The sequence below is a fragment of the Lithobates pipiens genome, unplaced genomic scaffold, assembly GCF_037356315.1.
Source record: "Lithobates pipiens isolate NorthernLeopardFrog02 unplaced genomic scaffold, aLitPip1_a1.2 Scaffold_8, whole genome shotgun sequence".
Classification (NCBI taxonomy): domain Eukaryota; kingdom Metazoa; phylum Chordata; class Amphibia; order Anura; family Ranidae; genus Lithobates; species Lithobates pipiens.
The window spans coordinates 42,115,353-42,131,738 of record NW_027507903.1 but is presented as its reverse complement, the minus strand read 5'-3'; the positions used below and the strand labels follow the sequence as shown (position 1 = coordinate 42,131,738).

Genomic DNA, 16,386 nt, shown 5'->3' with positions numbered 1-16,386 from the left:
AGTGCATCAACTAGATGCCAATGAGTTAGACCAAGGATCTTAAACTCAATTTCATCGAAGGCCGCATCAGCAGTATGGGTCCTCTCTAAGGGCCGGTTGTATATACGGTGCACTACTGGGTGCAGGGTTCAGGAGTATGCTACGTACAGAGTGCAGAGTTCAGGGGTGGGCTGTGTACAGTGTGCGCAACCCCAACCCTCCCCAAAGCTTTCTCAATTTCCCCGCTCCTACCTGGCCAGGCTCTAGTAGCTCCCTGTGTAGATGGCTCTGCCTCACCTTGCAGGGCAATCATTCTCTTCTTTGGATTATGAAGATATTTTCCTGCTGGGCCCCTCTGGCTTCTGAGTTTACAAGTGATAGCAGTAAGTGGGAGCAGAAGGTGAGAGTTGTAGGTGGCGGAATGGAGTTCCGCCACGTTGCGGCTGCAAAACTGGGTGTGAGGGCCACATGACAAGGCCTGGGCAGGCCTTGTGTTTGACATATTTGAGTTAGACTATATACCAGTGATGGCGAACCTTTGCACCCCAGATGTTTTGGAACTACATTTCCCATAATGCTCATCAACACTGCAGAGTGTGTGAGCATCATGGGAAATGTAGTTCCAAAACATCTGGGGTGCCAAGGTTCGCCATCACTGCTATATACACACCATATTCCCAAATAAATTCAGACAAATGCTACTATTCCATTATTTTTGATAGTTATTTTCTCCAACTATTTAATCAAGCACTAATGTTTTCTTAAAGTAAATCCATAATAGTCTTATGGGGAATGAAAGACGGGAACTCACAGATTTTTTTCTGTTTGTCTTCTTAGACGTTGCTTTGATTATTGCTTCAGGGCCCAGGTCTGTCTCTAGCCGACTGAGTTCCTCTACCTGAAAAATTAGAAATCAAATGTTCAGTCACAAGCCTTTCCTTTCAATTGCACGTTATCATAATAGAAATACAACGAGCAGCTCAAAGATTCAGTCACATTTTTTTTTGTCCACCAAATATTTTGAATAATAAGGTTTTTGTCACAAGCTTTCTGTTCATACAGATTCCTGAGCCAACGTGAAGTTTAAGGGGTTTGCAAACCTTCTAGGAAAAAACCTCCTGTAATGCCGCAGTCCCTATTTTACTTACCTGAACCCCCCATCTCGTCCCGGGGACAAGCACACCAGCAAAAGCCAGTGTCTCATGGTCCTGATTGGATGGATTGATAGCAGCGCAGCCATTGGCTCCCGCTGCTGTCAATCAAATCCAATGACGCGGGCGCCGGGGCCGAGTCATACATTTGGCTTCTATGGATGCCGTATGAATAACTCGGGAGCACGCCGGCAAGGTAACCCCCTCAGGAGAGCGCTTCTCCCAGGGGGTTATCTAATGCGGGGAGGAGCCTCGAGAGCTGCCAAGGGACCCCAGAACAGTGCACTCTGTGCAAAATGAGCTGCACAGTGGAGGTAAGTACGATATGTTTGTTATTTTAAAAAAAAACTAAGCTTTAGTGTCACTTTAATTAAGGCTATGGGACCATCGCTGTTACTGGTGGAAAGGTAGTGACTGTGACCAACCAATCTGAGACATACCGGTCAGGATGTGTGCTCCAGCAGCAGTCTACCAGTACAGTGGACTATTTTCATTTTGTGAATAAATGAAAAGTATTTTCTGATTGGACAAGGTGGAGAGATGGGGCAGTGACATTACATTCATCACAAAAACTGCAGCTATTCCAAAAATTTCCACCCTATACCTAAATACCCACCGCTGCGCCTAGACAAAGCCTGCTCCCTCAACTAGAGTGGCCACTTGAAAAAAATGTAAAGTGCAAATCGTATTTTACCTTTTAAAACTAAAATCAGAAAAAAGGAAAAATAGTGGCGCTTAACTACAAATTATAACTAACTCCAAGAAACGTGACAACAATTAAATGGTATGAACAACATGTGTGAGAACAATGATTGTATCACCCGGTGATAAGTGAACCAAATAAATGTGTCACAGAACAAACAAAATTAAGATAAAAGTTCATGAAAGTGTCCAAAAGTATCCTTTGAAGTAATGTCTCTTCTTACTCCATCCACCACACCAAAGTGATCAGTGATTCCACTCCCTTAACCACTTAAGCCCCGGACCAATTTGCAGCCAAAGGACCCTTCCCCTTTTTGAGATTCGACACCGCGTTGCTTTAACTGACAATTGCACGGCCATGCGACGTGGCTCCCAAAAAAAATTGGCATCCTTTTTTCCCACAAATAGAGCTTTCTTTTGATCACCTCTATGGTTTTTATTTTTTGCGCTATAAAACAAAAATAGAGCGACAATTTTGAAAAAAAAATGCAATATTTTTTACTTTTTGCTATAATAACTATCCCCAAAAAATATATAAAAAAAACATTTTTTCCCTCAGTTTAGGCTGATACATATTCTTCTACATATTTTTGTTAAAAATAAATAAAAATCGCAATTAGGGATTGATTTGCGCAAAAGTTATAGCGTTTACAAAATAGGGGATAGTTTTATAGCATTTTTATTTATATATATAATTTTTTTTTTTACTAGTAATGGCGGCGATCAGCGATTTTTCTTGTGACTGCTCAGTCTGATCAGTGACAGGCTCAGTAGGAAGCACGAGGAGAGGTTTGTTTACACAGACCTCTCCTCGTTCTTTAGCTCTGTGATCCGATCGCGGGACACCAGCAGCGATCGGATCCACTGGCCCCGCGGCCACAGTCACGGAGCTCAGGACGGGGTCGGGAGCGTGCTGCCGGTGGGGCGCTCGCGACACATGGCTGGGCACTTAAAGAGCAACATACAGGTACGTGCTTGTGCCCAGCCGTGCCATTCTGCCAACGTATATGTGCAGGAGGCGGTCCTTAAGCGGTTAAGAAATGCACTCACCGACTCCCAATGCCTGCACTTTCGTATCAGGCTTAAGCGCTTATCAGCCAAACAGCAAGTAGTTGAACCGTTGCTCCAATCATCCATTGTGCAAATTCAAATATTCCACATGTAAAAGAATAAAGGTGCTCCAATAGTGTAAAACCGTATGAATCAATTTATTAAAACACAAAAACACTTCAACCTTTACACTCACATTTCACAGTTCAAAAGCCAGCAAATAGATATCAAAGTCACAGCAGGCCTCACTCCTGAACAACACAAACTTTGGACTGTGGCCACGGCGGACCCGAGGTGTGCGAGCTTGTAAGCGTTGTTCTCACCCTCTCCTCGGTGCCCAGACACAGATGCCAATCGCCACTTCCCTGTTCAGCTCCAAACACTGCACATTACTGGTGATGATTGCCACACAGCCACGCCCCCAACCTTTCGTCATACACTGAACCCCATGAAGAAGTGAGTGTAAAGGTTGAAGTGTTTTTGTGTTTTAATAAATTGATTCATACGGTTTTACACTATTGGAGCACCTTTATTATTTTACATGTGGAATATTTGAATTTGCACAATGGATGATTGGAGCAACGCTTCACTACTTTCTGTTTGGCTGATAGGCGCTTAAGCCTGATACGAAAGTGCCGGCATTGGGAGCCGGTGAGTGCATTCCTTAGGGGAGTGGAATCTCTGATCACTTTGGTGTGGTGGATGGAATAAGGAGAGACATTACTTCAAAGGATACTTTTGGACACTTTCATGAACTTTATCATAATTTTGTTTGTTCTGTGACACATTTATTTGGTTCACTTATCACAGGGAGATACAAATTGTTGTTCTCATACATGTTGTTCATACCATTTAATTGTTGTCACGTTTCTTGGAGTTAGAGTTAAGCGCCACTATTTTTCCTTTTTTCTGATTTTAGTTTTAAAAAGGAAAAAATACGATTTGCACATTACATTCATCACCTCGTTCAATCAGAAAACGCTTGCCATTCATTCACAAAATGCTAAGCATTCTCTGAATGGCACCTGTGCTGAGCAGCCAACCTCCCGTATTCAGAATGTTGCCGGCCAACCATCCAACACGAGACCTGGAAGCAAGTGGAGAATACTGGAGTAGCGGTGCCTATTTCCAGCTTCCAGGGACATGGGCCAGGTATAGTATATACATAGTTACATTAGTCCAAGCTGGACCAATGTAAGTAAGTAAATACATACCATACCTGGAATTCATGTTTAAACGCTTAAGGACCACCCCACGTACATAAACTGCGGTAAAGCGGCCCCTAAGAGAAAAATCACGTACCTGCTCGCGATTTTTTCTTCTGGGCTTGGGGCGTGCACGTGTGCCACCGGTGTCCCACTCCTGCTGTGATTGGACACAGCGGGAGACACTCAGCGGGTCAGGTAAATGTGATGTCCGCTGGGACCCATCGATAATTCCTGAGGCAGACAGAATGGCGGTCTGTCTGTTCTGTGACAGAACAAGGCAGATCACGGTTCTGTGACAGCAGAAGACAGAGATCTTGTGTTTCTGCCAAGCAGAAACCCGGATCTCTGTCTTCTTACAGTACAAGCACCTCCCACACAGTTAGAAAGCACTCTCTAGGAACACATTTAACCCTTTGATTGCCTCTGTTAACTCCTTCCCTGCCAGTGTCATTCGTACAGTGACAGTGCATATTTTTTAGCATTGATCACTGTATTGGTGTCACTGGTCCCCAAAAAAGTGCCACTTAGTGTCCAATTTGTCCGCCGGAATGTCGCAGTCCCACTATAAGTCGCTGATCGCCGCTATTACTAGTAAAAAAACAAGAACAAACAATAAAAATATCCCATAGTTTGTAGACACGATAACTTTTGGGCAAACCAATCAATACGCGCTTTTTGGGATTATTTTACCAAAAATATGTAGCAAAATACATATTGGCATAAATTGATGAATACATTTGATTTTTTACATTTGTTTATTGGATATGATTTATAGCAGAAAGTAAAAAAAAAATTATATATATATATATATATATATATATATAAAATTTTTAAATGTCTGTCTTTTTTTTGCTTATAGCGCAAAAAAAATAAAAAAAATAAAAAACGCACAGGAAATCAAATATCACCAAAAATTTGTGGGGGGAAAAAAAATATACATTTTATTTGGATTCAGCATCACACGACCACGCAATTGTCAGTTAAAATAGTGCCATATTGCAAAAAATGGCCTGGTCATGAAGGGGGTAAAACCTTCCGGGGCTGAAGTGGTTAACTCAGATGACCAAGCCATAGAACAAATGCTTTAACCTATTACGTCACCTTTTGCCAGATGCTGCTCTCTTCTGTTAGCAAGAATCCTTCATTAACAGAGGAATCCTGACTGTCGGCATGCGCTTTAGCTTTATTCTTGTATTCTGTGTATAAATCTTCAATTGCTTTGTATGGGCAAAAAGCAGCACCAGCAGAATTATCATCCTCTTCTTGGTTGGCCAACAGATTGTCCTTCCGCCCTGGAACAAGATATCCCCAACCATGCTTGTCCGAGAAATGCAGAGGGAAGCCGTCCCAAGTCAAACGCATTAGTTTAGGAGTTAATCGCATCTGAATGCTGATAAGGCTTGGACCAGGCAGCCAGTCAGGATCTTCCAGTTTAGGACAAAGCTTACGATACCAGCTACATGAACAAACAGAACTCTTTAGAACAGTTCCCATTTACAGACAACTTTACATAACCAGCATGTCTTTATATTCCTCTTACCCTGGATGCCCCGGCATGTGTTGGCGTCGTTTTGGTAAAGATGGCAAAGTCTTCTCTATGAGCCTCTCCAAGTAAAGTTTACCAGGAGGAGGATGCAATTCTTCCTCTTCACTAGGAGGACCAGGATCTAGAGGCACAATTCCCAAAACAAAAAAATTAGGTTAGGTACCTTTAATGACTGGAAGAGGTGTGGTATTGAGCATCTAGCTCAACTGTACTCTGCTACAACACTAAAATCCTTCCAAGAGCTGAAAGATATCTATTCTCTTCCAAACCAACCTTTATACCAGTACTTGCAAATTGCTCTAAATGCCCAGTTTAAGGAAGTACCTCTGCAGTGGAGTAGGGTGTGATGGGAGTCACTTTGGGCAGGGGGCTTGTGGAACCCAGCTCACCTTGGAGAGCACTGGAATCTCCTTGTCCAGCACCCCCGCCCCTCCTATGTGTAAGTTACCCTGTGTCTATTAGGGGAAAATGGTGTACCGAGAACCCCAGTATGATTTGCACTAATCAGACTCGCTGGCTGTATCCCACTGTTCTATTGTGTCTGCCTTGGGAGAAAAGTATTATGGGATGTATATGTGTATGTGGATTAGCTGTGAGGAGGGAGGGGGTAAATTCTATCAGCGGGGAGAGCTGTTGAACGGACAGTCTACTGATAAGAAGTTTGAATATTCCAGTGTGGTTGTACATTAAGTCTGACTAGTGCGCATCAGACTGGGGTTCTCGGTCACCCTGTGCTCCTAATAGACATAGGGTAACTTACACATAAGAGGGGTCGCGGGAGCTGAACAAGGAGTTTCTAGTGCTCTCCAAGGTAAGCTGGGTTCCACAAGCTTTTGCGACATCTACTACGTATTTTGGATCTTTATAACAGTCTACATTTGGCAGCTTTGGATGGCAAATTACAGTGCATCCGGAAAGTATTCACAGCGCTTCACTTTTTCCACATTTTTTTTATGTTACAGTCTTATTACAAAATTGATTGAATTTATTATTTTCCTCAAGATTCTACAAACAATACCCCATAATGACAATGTGAAAGAAGTTTGTTGAAATCTTTGCAAATTTATTAAAAATAAAAAAAATAAAAATAATCACATGTACATAAGTATTCACAGCCCTTGCCATAAAAATTGAGCTCAGGTGCATCCTGTTTGCACTGATCATCCTTGAGATGTTTCTACAACTTGGTTGAAGTCCACCTGTGGTAAATTCAGTTGATTGGACATGATTTGGAAAGGCACACACCTGTCTATAAAAGGGTCCCATAGTTAACAGTGCATGTCAGAGCACAAACCAAGCCATGAAGTCCAAGGAATTGTCTGTAAATCTCCAAAACAGGATTGTATTGAGGCACAGATCTGGGGGAAGGGTGCAGAAACATTCCTGCAGGTCCCAGTGAGAACAAATGGAAGAAGTTTGGAACCACCAGGACTCTTCCTAGAGCGGGCCACCTGGCCAAACTGAAGGATCAGGGGAGAAGGACCTTAGCCAGGGAGGTGACCAAGAACCTGGGAAGGAGAACCTTCCAGAAGAACCATCTCTGCAGCACTCCACCAATCAGGCCTGTATAGTAGAGTAGCAAGATGGAAGCCACTCCTCAGTAAAAGGCACATGACAGCCCACCTGGAGTTTCCCAAAAGGCACCTTAAGGACTCTCAGACCATGAGAAACAAAATTCTCTGGTCTGATGAAACAAAGATTGAATTCTTTGATCTGATTGGCAAGCGTCATGTCTGGAGGAAACCAGGCAACGCTCATCACTAGGCCAATACCATCCCTACAGTGAAGTATGGTCTTGGCAGCATCATGCTGTGGGGATGTTTTTCAGTGGCAGAAACTGGGAGACTAGTCATGAATGAATGAATGAAATACTTATATAGCGCACAATGCGAACTGAATCGCCTCTAGGCGCTGTGGCGAGCTTTGATCATCTGCTAAAAGAGGAAGGTCTTGAGTTTTTTCCTAAAAGCCAGGTGATTTTCTTCCAGGCGGATGTTTATTGGTAGAGCATTCCATAGCCGAGGCCCTTGGACAGTGAATCTCCGATCCCCCTTGGATTTATACCGTCATGTTCGAGGGAAGGATGAATGCAGAATTGTACGGAAACATCCTTGTTGAAACCCTGCTCCAGATCGCTCTGGACCTCAGACTGGGGTGAAAATCATCTTCCAACAGTACAATGACCCCAAGCACACAGCCAAGATAATAAAGGAGTGGCTACGGGACAACTCTGTGAATGTCCTTGAATGGCCTAGCCAGAGCCCAGACTTGAACCCAATTAAACATCTCTAGAGAGATCTGAAAATAGCTGTGCACCAATGCTCCCCATCCAACCTGACAGAGCTTCAGAGATCCTGCAAAGAAGAATGGAAGACACTGCCCAAAAATAGGCGAGACAAGCGTGTAGCATCATACTCAAAAAGGCTTGAGTCTGCAATTGCTGCCAAAGGTGCTTCAACAAAGTATTGAGCAAAGACTGAATATTTATGTACGTTTTTTTTTTCCATTTTTAATAAATTTGCAAAGATTTCAAACAAACTTTATTCACGTTGTCATTATGGGGTATTGTTTGTAGAATTTTTAACGTTGGTTGGAAGACTTGGGTGATCTTACAGGTGAGCCCTGGCAATATATTCTGGAATCAGTGGCTTTAGTGGCTGTCGCCTTCTCAAAAATTATCACAATTGTACCCACTAGATGGAGCCTACTATACACCACAGAAATTGTTTACATTAGGTAGGCAACCAGATGATCACTGTCCCAGATGTGGAGGCTCACCGGGCTCCCTCATACACATGATGTGGAGGTGTCCTAAATAACAGATACTGGGAAGCAATTCTCCATACATTGAATTCTGTGTTTATACTTTAGATTTGTTGTTTTGTCTACATGGATGAGGAGCTGGTTCCACCTATCACACAGATTCCAATACTTTGTTGCATTTTTCAGGCTAGGAAACCCATAGCTCATTGATGATTGGCACCATTCCCCCTTCACATTCCGATTGGATCCAAGCAGTTAATGACATCATATTGGAAAAGAATTATGTGTACACCAAAACGAGGATGTAGTAAAAAGTTTGAGAAGCTTTGGGAACCTTGGTTGGGTACCCCAGGCTCTGCTCCTGTGTCAATAGTGATGGATAGATTTTTAGGATAGTTTAGATAATTCCTAAATTGTTCTATTGATACATTAGTCTCTGGTGACTGTGGTCACTAGCTCTAATTTTCAGACATGCTACCTGTAGAGTGATATTTCTTGTATTGCATCAATCTGTAGTGGGAGGTGCAGTGCTGTTTGGGCAATCTACACCCATATGTTGAGTTCTTGCTGATTGAATTATCAGATGTCAGACAAGAGGGTTGCATATATGTATCTTTATTCTGTACTTTAACATATTCTATGATTGTCTATTACAGGGGTCTCTAAACTTTCTGAACAAAGGCCAGTTTATGGTCCTTGAGGCTTAAGAAGGGTCAGATCCCCAGTGGGATTAGAAAACGTCATGGCGTCGGTGAGAGCAAACAGTGCCCCATCATTGGTTTAAGTGGAAGGAATAGTTTCTTATTGTTGGTATCGGTAAAAGGAATGGTGTCCCATTGCTGGTGTCTGTGGGAGGAATGGAGCCCCATCATTGATGTCTACGTGAGGAATGGTGCCCCAATTGGAGTCAGTCGACGGCATGATGCCCCAAGGGCCAGACAAAAGCAAGCAAGGGGCTACATCTGGCCCACGGAGGCCGCGGTTTGGAGACCACAGATCTATTACGTAATTTTGTTTTTGCATGAATTGGTATTGTACTCTGAAAAGAGCTTCCACATCAACACCTGGGTTCCAGACCTCTTCTGTTTTGAGGCCTTGAGGTTGGGGAAAAGGAAGGGTGGGTAGTTCAGGGGATAGTTTTGATACTTGCATGTAGCACTATGGGGTTTTTTGTATACATTTAATTTTTTTGTAAAGGTGGTATAAAATGTAAAAAAAAATTCCCCCAAATAAAAATGAATTGATTCAAGAAAAAAAAAAAAAGAATATTTAAGTATGAATTGAAATCTTCTTTAGAGAAGCCTATCCTGTCTCCACCTAACAATGGTACTCTTATTTTCTCTCCCCCCCAGTTATTAAATTTTGGCCCTCCCTTTTAGATTGTGAGCTCTAATGAGCAGGTCCCTTCAATTCCTCCGGTGTTGAATTGTATTTTAACTGTACTGCCTGCATTTATGTTGTAAAACATTGTGCAAAGTGTTGGCGCTATATAAATCTTTTATAATAATAATAATAATAATAATAATAATCTTCTCTATAGGAAATGTTGAGAAAAACTGAGTGGAAGGGGTGGGGGTCAAGAGTAAGAAAAAATGGAGTTACGTACCGGTAACATCATTTTCCAGGAGTCTTTCAGGACAGCCACCTTTGAGAGACACTGGCTCCTCCCCTCTTAGGAAACACCGCCTTCATTTTCATGATTTAAGCCTCCTCCTCCCTTCGTTCCTCAGTTCTTCCAGAGTACCTCCGGCCAACTGGGGAGACACAAGAACACGTCAAACAAATAAACTTTTAGTCTTACCTGACGGTCTCATGTGATGAGTTCCCGATGATCTGCAAAAAACCTGGGTGGGAACCGGTGCTGTCCTGAAAGACTCCTGGAAAAGGATGTTACCGGTACGTAACTCCATTTTTCCCCAATCGTCTTTCAGGACAGCCACCTTTGAGAGGATAAGCGAGTACCTTGTCTTAGGGTGGGACCTACTGCTTGCAGCACCTTGTGACCAAAGGGCTTGGTCTTTGGCTGAGAGAAGATCCAATCTATAGCGCTTCACGAACGTAGAAAACTTGAACCACGTTGCGGCTCTACAGATCTGTTCAGGAGACGCACCAGCCCACTTTGTCTGCGGAGTTGCCGCTGTCCTGGCTGAGTGTGCTTTAATTCTAACTGGAGGCTTTAATACCCCAACCACGCAAATCTGCCCAATGGCTGACCTTAACCATCTGGTTAGCGTACGTCTAAAGGCTTTGGAACCCTTCCTAGCCCTTGGAAGTAACACAAAAAGTAAATCAGACTTCCTGAACTGACTTTGTACAACCAAAATAATGAAGGACACATCTTCTAACGTCCAATAAGATGTGTTCCTGTTCTCTCACTGGTTTTGAACGAAAAATAGGCAGCATAATCTCTCGGACTCTCTGAGGATTAGAGACTACCATTAGGTAAAAAGGCCAGAATGGTCTTAAAAACTGAATGGTCTGGAAAGGGAGTGCCCTAACAGAAAGGGTTTCGAGTTTACTCACTTTCCTTGCCGTAGTGATCGCCACAAAAAAACAGTTTTGAGAGTAATCAACCATAACAAGCCAGATTCCAATTGCTGAAAAGGTTCTTTGTGAGAACCTGTAAAACTAATGAGCGACCCCGACTGGGGAGGGGACGATCAAAGGCTTGGTCTTTGCCTACTTAAGGCTCTAAGAACCTTACTATACCAAGGTCTGATATTAAATGCCCTTCCAGGAATACGCTAAAAGCGAAAACCTGACTCTTCAATGTTTATGGGGCTAAACCTTTATCTGCCCCTGACTGCAGGAACTCTAGAACGGCTACAAGGCTGTGCACATTGAAGGAGTTCTCTGAGCACCAGCTGTTGAACCGCCTCCATACCTTCAAGAAAATGGTCTGAGTTTCTATTTACCTGCAATTCAGAAGAGTGGCTATTAAACAGTCTGAGACCCCTTTGCCCTTCGGCAATTCCTTCTCAGTAGCCAAGCTGCAAGAATCCACCTGGGGACCGCAGATTGGACCCTGGGAAAGGAGACACTCTTAGACCGGGAAAACCCGGGGGGGGGTTCCACTGACAGGCCCTTCAGAATGGAGAACCACGGCCTCCTGGGCCCAAGAGGTGTGATTAGAAAACAGGTAGTAATCTCCACCTGAAAACTTCCCTGACCCTGCAGGAATCAGAACGGGAGGGGAGAAAGCATAGCACTTAGAGAAACCCTAACTCTGTGCTTTAGTGTGTCTGCTCCCGACCTCCCCTCTCCCCTGTTCATGGAACAGGAGATGGCTTCCTTTGCGTTTTCCCTTGAGAAAAAAAGAGGTCTATCCAAGGAATCCCCCAACTCTGGGTGATCCATTCGAAAAACCTCCTGCTTGAGAACCTGGTTGCTCTGAGGAAATCTAATATCAGAATTTGCTCTCCTTTCAAACAGATCACTGGAAAGACAGGATTTTAATATTCGGCCCATCTGAGGATGGCCTTCGCTAGGACCCATAAGGATCCGCTCCAGGAGTCCCCGTCCTGTCGATGTAAGCCACTGCCAAGGGATTGTTTCCATGACTCTTACATGAAGTCTCCAGAGAACTCTCTGAAAGGTCCTGAGAACCAGATCTACTGTTCTCAACTCCCTCCAAATTTGAGGATCTCTTAGATTCCTTCCTCTCCCAGGTACCCTGTACCAAACAGGAGTCTAGGTGTGTACCCCAACCTAAGCCGTTCGTATCGGTTGTAACCACCCTGGATACTGGCAAACTCCATTCTAGGTCTTGTAACAAACGTGCTCCCTTTCCCAAAGGGACCTCTTTACCTGAGTTGAAACCGAAACCAAAAAGTCCCAAGACCCCTGACTGTGGTCCCAAACCTTCAAGATAAATAGTTTGCAGAGGACGGTAACATGACCCCGTCCACTGAACTGCTAGGAGCGTGGCTGTCAGTAAACTCCACCTGCCTGAGTTTTTGACGGTTGCCCTGGAGAAACAACAGTGCTTTGTCTATCTTCTGGATCTTCTCCAAGGAGGGAAGACCTTTTGTTCTGTTGAGCCCAGCACCTACCCCAGGAAGGTGACCCCCTGGTAAGGAATTTAAGTTGGGTTTCTCTAGGTTCAGAGGCCAACCCAGGCTCACCAACAGGTCTTTTGTTACCTGTGGACCCCAAATCGACTGCGCCAGAGAAGGTACAAACAGGAGAAGATCGTCAAGACACACGATCACCGAGACTCCCCTGAGACGCAGGAATGCCAGAACTTCTACCATCACTTTGGTGAAGATACGAGGAGGAAAGGGATAGCCCAAAAGGGAAGTGTTTTGAACTGAAGGTGTAGCACCCCTACAGAAGTTATCACTGCCAGCCTAAGGAAACGCTGGTGGTTCTCTGCGATGGGAATATGCAGGTATGCATCCTTACTATCCATGCCCTGAAACAGTTTTGGTGGAAGAGGTGCCCTCACCCAGTGACCAAAACCAACGAAAGCCGTCTGTAGGTGACTAAGACACACAGACGCTTCAGGTTCAGGATGAGCCTGAACTTTTTCCAAAGGCTTGTGAACCACAAAAATTTGAGAATAGGAGCCCTTCCTATCTATCCTGCTGGGACCTGTATTACCACTTCCTGTTCCTCTAACTCCTGAAGAGGAAAGAAGGGCACATTTTGGCAGCTCAGTGACAAGGAGTCTCAAACAGGGGGGAGTTCTGAAAACTCCAAACGGTAACCTCTTCTGATGATCCTCATCACAAACTAATTGGAGGTGATCATCTCCCACTGGGGGAGGAAGGCCCCTTTTTATATATTTCCTCTTAAGGGAAACGGCCTTTATCTTATCAGCCGTGCGATCTCGCACTGCTTCAAGACCTGACCAAAAACAGCAGGTCTCCAGTAAAAAAGGATTACACAGAGCTTTTGCATTGGACGCCTTGACCCCCTTCCATGTCTTCAGCCTTAAGGCCCTCCAGGCTGAGTTGGTCAGAGCCGAAGATCTTGCATACATTCGCCTGGATTGAATCGAAGCAGCGTATGCCAACTCCTTAAGCAGCGTGGGAAAGGAGGATAGAAAGTCTCCTCTGCCGTCATTGCTTCATGCATTAATCTGGCTAAGCCGACACTTCATATTATGAGCCACCCCTGTGGCCGCTATGGCAGGCTTAGATATTTTCTTAAGAGAAAAAAACCCATGCATCCTTCAGAAGTGAGTCCATCATTTCAAACCATAGGGTCTGAAAGTATTCCCATGTCCCCGAGGACAGGTCAGTATGCCTGGACATCTGAAGAAAGGTAGCCTCTAACCTGGGAGATTCTATTCCAGACAAGAGCTTCCTCTTCCGCCCAAGAAAAAACCTTTGTTTTAATGCACCAGAAAAGAAAGGTTTTCCTTTCGGGACCCCGCCATTTCTGATGGCATCGATCAAGATGTCATGAACCGGGAACACCCGCTTCCCCCAGGCCCTAGTACATCTGATCGTGGGGTGACAATGCCTTCTTTTTCTCTTGTATGCCTAAAGTGGTATGAATAGCTCCCAAGAGCTTATCCACTTCATCCAGGGGGAAGTTTACATCGTGAGGTTCTTTTGGGTTCCCCACCCAAGCCTTCACCATCAGATTCCCTTGAGAGTCTGAGACGGCACTGTCAACTTCTTCCTCAACTTCCTCTCTGGAACCCTCTAGACTCTCCCTTAACCTGCAGGAGGAACATCCATCGGGTTAGGTGGAACACTCTGCTGTGCTGGTGAAAGAGTGCTCTGGAGCTGAGGCCACTGGAACTTTCACAGAAGCCGCCAGATATGCACCGTGTTCTGCTGCCTGTTTCCTGATGGCGCTCAAACAGGGACCTGAACCCTGAACCCTTAGGTTAAAGGTCTGACTGAGCTATCCGGGGGCTTCAATACACTCTTTACCAAGTGCCCTGAACCAGGGATTCCCCCAAAGAGGCTCTATATGAAGGACGCTCCCTCCTAGAACCAAGGGGAGATTTGCTCATGTCCCCTACGGCACCTGGTATTCCCAGGCGGTCTCCCATCCAGGTACTAACCAGGCCCGACCCTGCTTAGCATCCGAGATCAGATGAGATCGAGCGCATTCAGGGTGATGTGGCCGTAGGCTTCTGAGACATAGAGATAAAAGAGCAGCATAAAATCCTAAAAAAAGAAACACCAGCACTACTTAAGAGGACCACCGGGAGTGCCCTCCCCTAGGATCAATCTCCATCTGGATCCCAGACGCACTGCCCTTCCCCCCCCGACCACCTAGGGGGAAAAAACACCAGTGGAGCTACTGGTTGTAAGGTAAGGGAACCCCTCGCCAGGGCTTTTACCTTTGAGTGGCTGGTGCCATTACTCCTGGAGCTCCTGAAGCCACTGCTTCGGACATTCTCCTGTTGAGGAAGAGTGGTACGAACGTGCCTCCAAAGCTACCTGTGCAACTTAGAAGAGAGGCTGCACCAGCCGAACGCTTGGACCTCCTTCGGTCCGCGTCCGGAACCGGAAAACGCGGGTTCAACGAAGACGTCCGCCCCCACCAGAACTGACGTCGCCCGTCATCTGGTCCGGCCTCCAGCTCCAAGCCGACTGCAAACACAGGGGGACCTAGGACGTCCTGTTGCAGCGCCCCACTGGGCGAAAACGAATGGATGGACCTCCCTAAAACTTCCTGCTTTCCCCAAGCGAAGATTAGAGTGCGTGTAAAAAAGGTCAGTACAGAGTTCAGCTCCCCAGCCGACCGGACTGCCTATCCCGTTGAAGCACCCTCCTGCGGGCGAACGAAGGGATGAACCTCTAAAGACTTCCTGCTTTCCCCAAGCGAAGTTTAGAGTGTATGGACAGTCCAAAAATTCAGCTCCCCAGCTGACCGGACTGCCTATCCCGTTGAAGCACCCTCCTGGGCGAACGAAGGGATGAGCCTCTAAAAACTTCCTGCTTTCCCCAAGCGAAGTTTAGAGTGTATGGTCAGTACGAAAATTCAGCTTACCAGCTGGCCGGACTGCCGAAAGTAGACCGATAGACGATCGGACTGCGAGTGGGGCCAGAGCTCCGCTCGGATAGCTTCAGTCTCTCCAACTGATTCAGCTAAGGTTCCTTAGCGGTGTCTCCCCACCGGAGGAAACACCATAACTGAGGAACGAAGGGAGGAGGAGGCTTAAATCATGAAAATGAAGGCGGTGTTTCCTAAGAGGGGAGGAGCCAGTGTCTCTCAAAGGTGGCTGTCCTGAAAGACGATTGGGGAAAAATATATATACAAAAGAACCAGATACAGTATCTCACAAAAGGGAGTACACCCTTCACACTTTTCATGTGTGACAACGCTGAAGAAATGACACTTTACTACAATGTAAAGTAGTGAGTGTACAGCTTGTATAATAGTGTAACTTTGCTGTCCCCTCAAAAAAGCTCAACACACAGCCATTAATGTCTAAACTGCTGGCAACAAAAGTGAGTACACCCCTAAGTGAAAATGTCCCAACTGGGTCCAATTAGCCAATCCCCCCCCCCCCCCCGTTGTGTCATGTGACTTGTCAGTTATACAAGGTCTCAGGTGTGAATGGGGAGCAGGTGTGTTAAATTTGGTGTTATCGCTCTCACTCTCTCATGTTGGTCACTGGAAGTTCAACATGTCACCTCATGGCAAAGAACTCTCTGAGTATCTGAAAAAAATAATTGTTGCACTATGTAAAGATGGCCTAGGCTATAAGAAGATTGTCAAGAACCTGAAAATGAGTTGCAGCACGGTGGTCAAGACCATACAGCGGTTTAACAGGACAGGTTCCACTCAGAACAGGCCCCGCTATGGTCCACCAAAGAAGTTGGATGCATGTATTTAGCATCATATCCAGAGGTTGTCTTTGGAAAATAGACGTATGAGTGCTGCCAGCATTGCTGCAGAGGCTGAAGGGGTGGGGGGGGGGGGTCAGCCTGTCAGTGCTTAGAACATACACCGCACACTACATCAAATTGGTCTGCATGGCTGTCATCCCAGAAGGAAGCCTCTTCTAAATATGATG

The 16,386-nt window shown here is 45.2% G+C and overlaps 1 protein-coding gene and 1 non-coding gene across 3 annotated transcripts in view; both read right to left on the bottom strand.

Annotated features, from left to right (window-relative positions):
• The window catches only part of POLG (DNA polymerase gamma, catalytic subunit), a 103,403-nt gene that overhangs the window by 51,839 nt on the left and 35,178 nt on the right, over positions 1-16,386 (bottom strand). For both annotated transcript variants that reach the window (XM_077471246.1, XM_077471247.1), the window contains exons 9-11: positions 5,631-5,757; positions 5,192-5,546; positions 791-877 (exon numbers count right to left, since the gene is read on the bottom strand). In XM_077471246.1, the coding sequence (XP_077327372.1) occupies positions 791-877; positions 5,192-5,546; positions 5,631-5,757 (569 nt within the window). The remainder of the gene's footprint in view (positions 1-790; positions 878-5,191; positions 5,547-5,630; positions 5,758-16,386) is intronic.
• On the bottom strand, positions 14,373-14,491 carry LOC143964565 (5S ribosomal RNA). The gene has a single exon (XR_013271165.1). It is a non-coding gene; the product is annotated as a 5S ribosomal RNA (ribosomal RNA).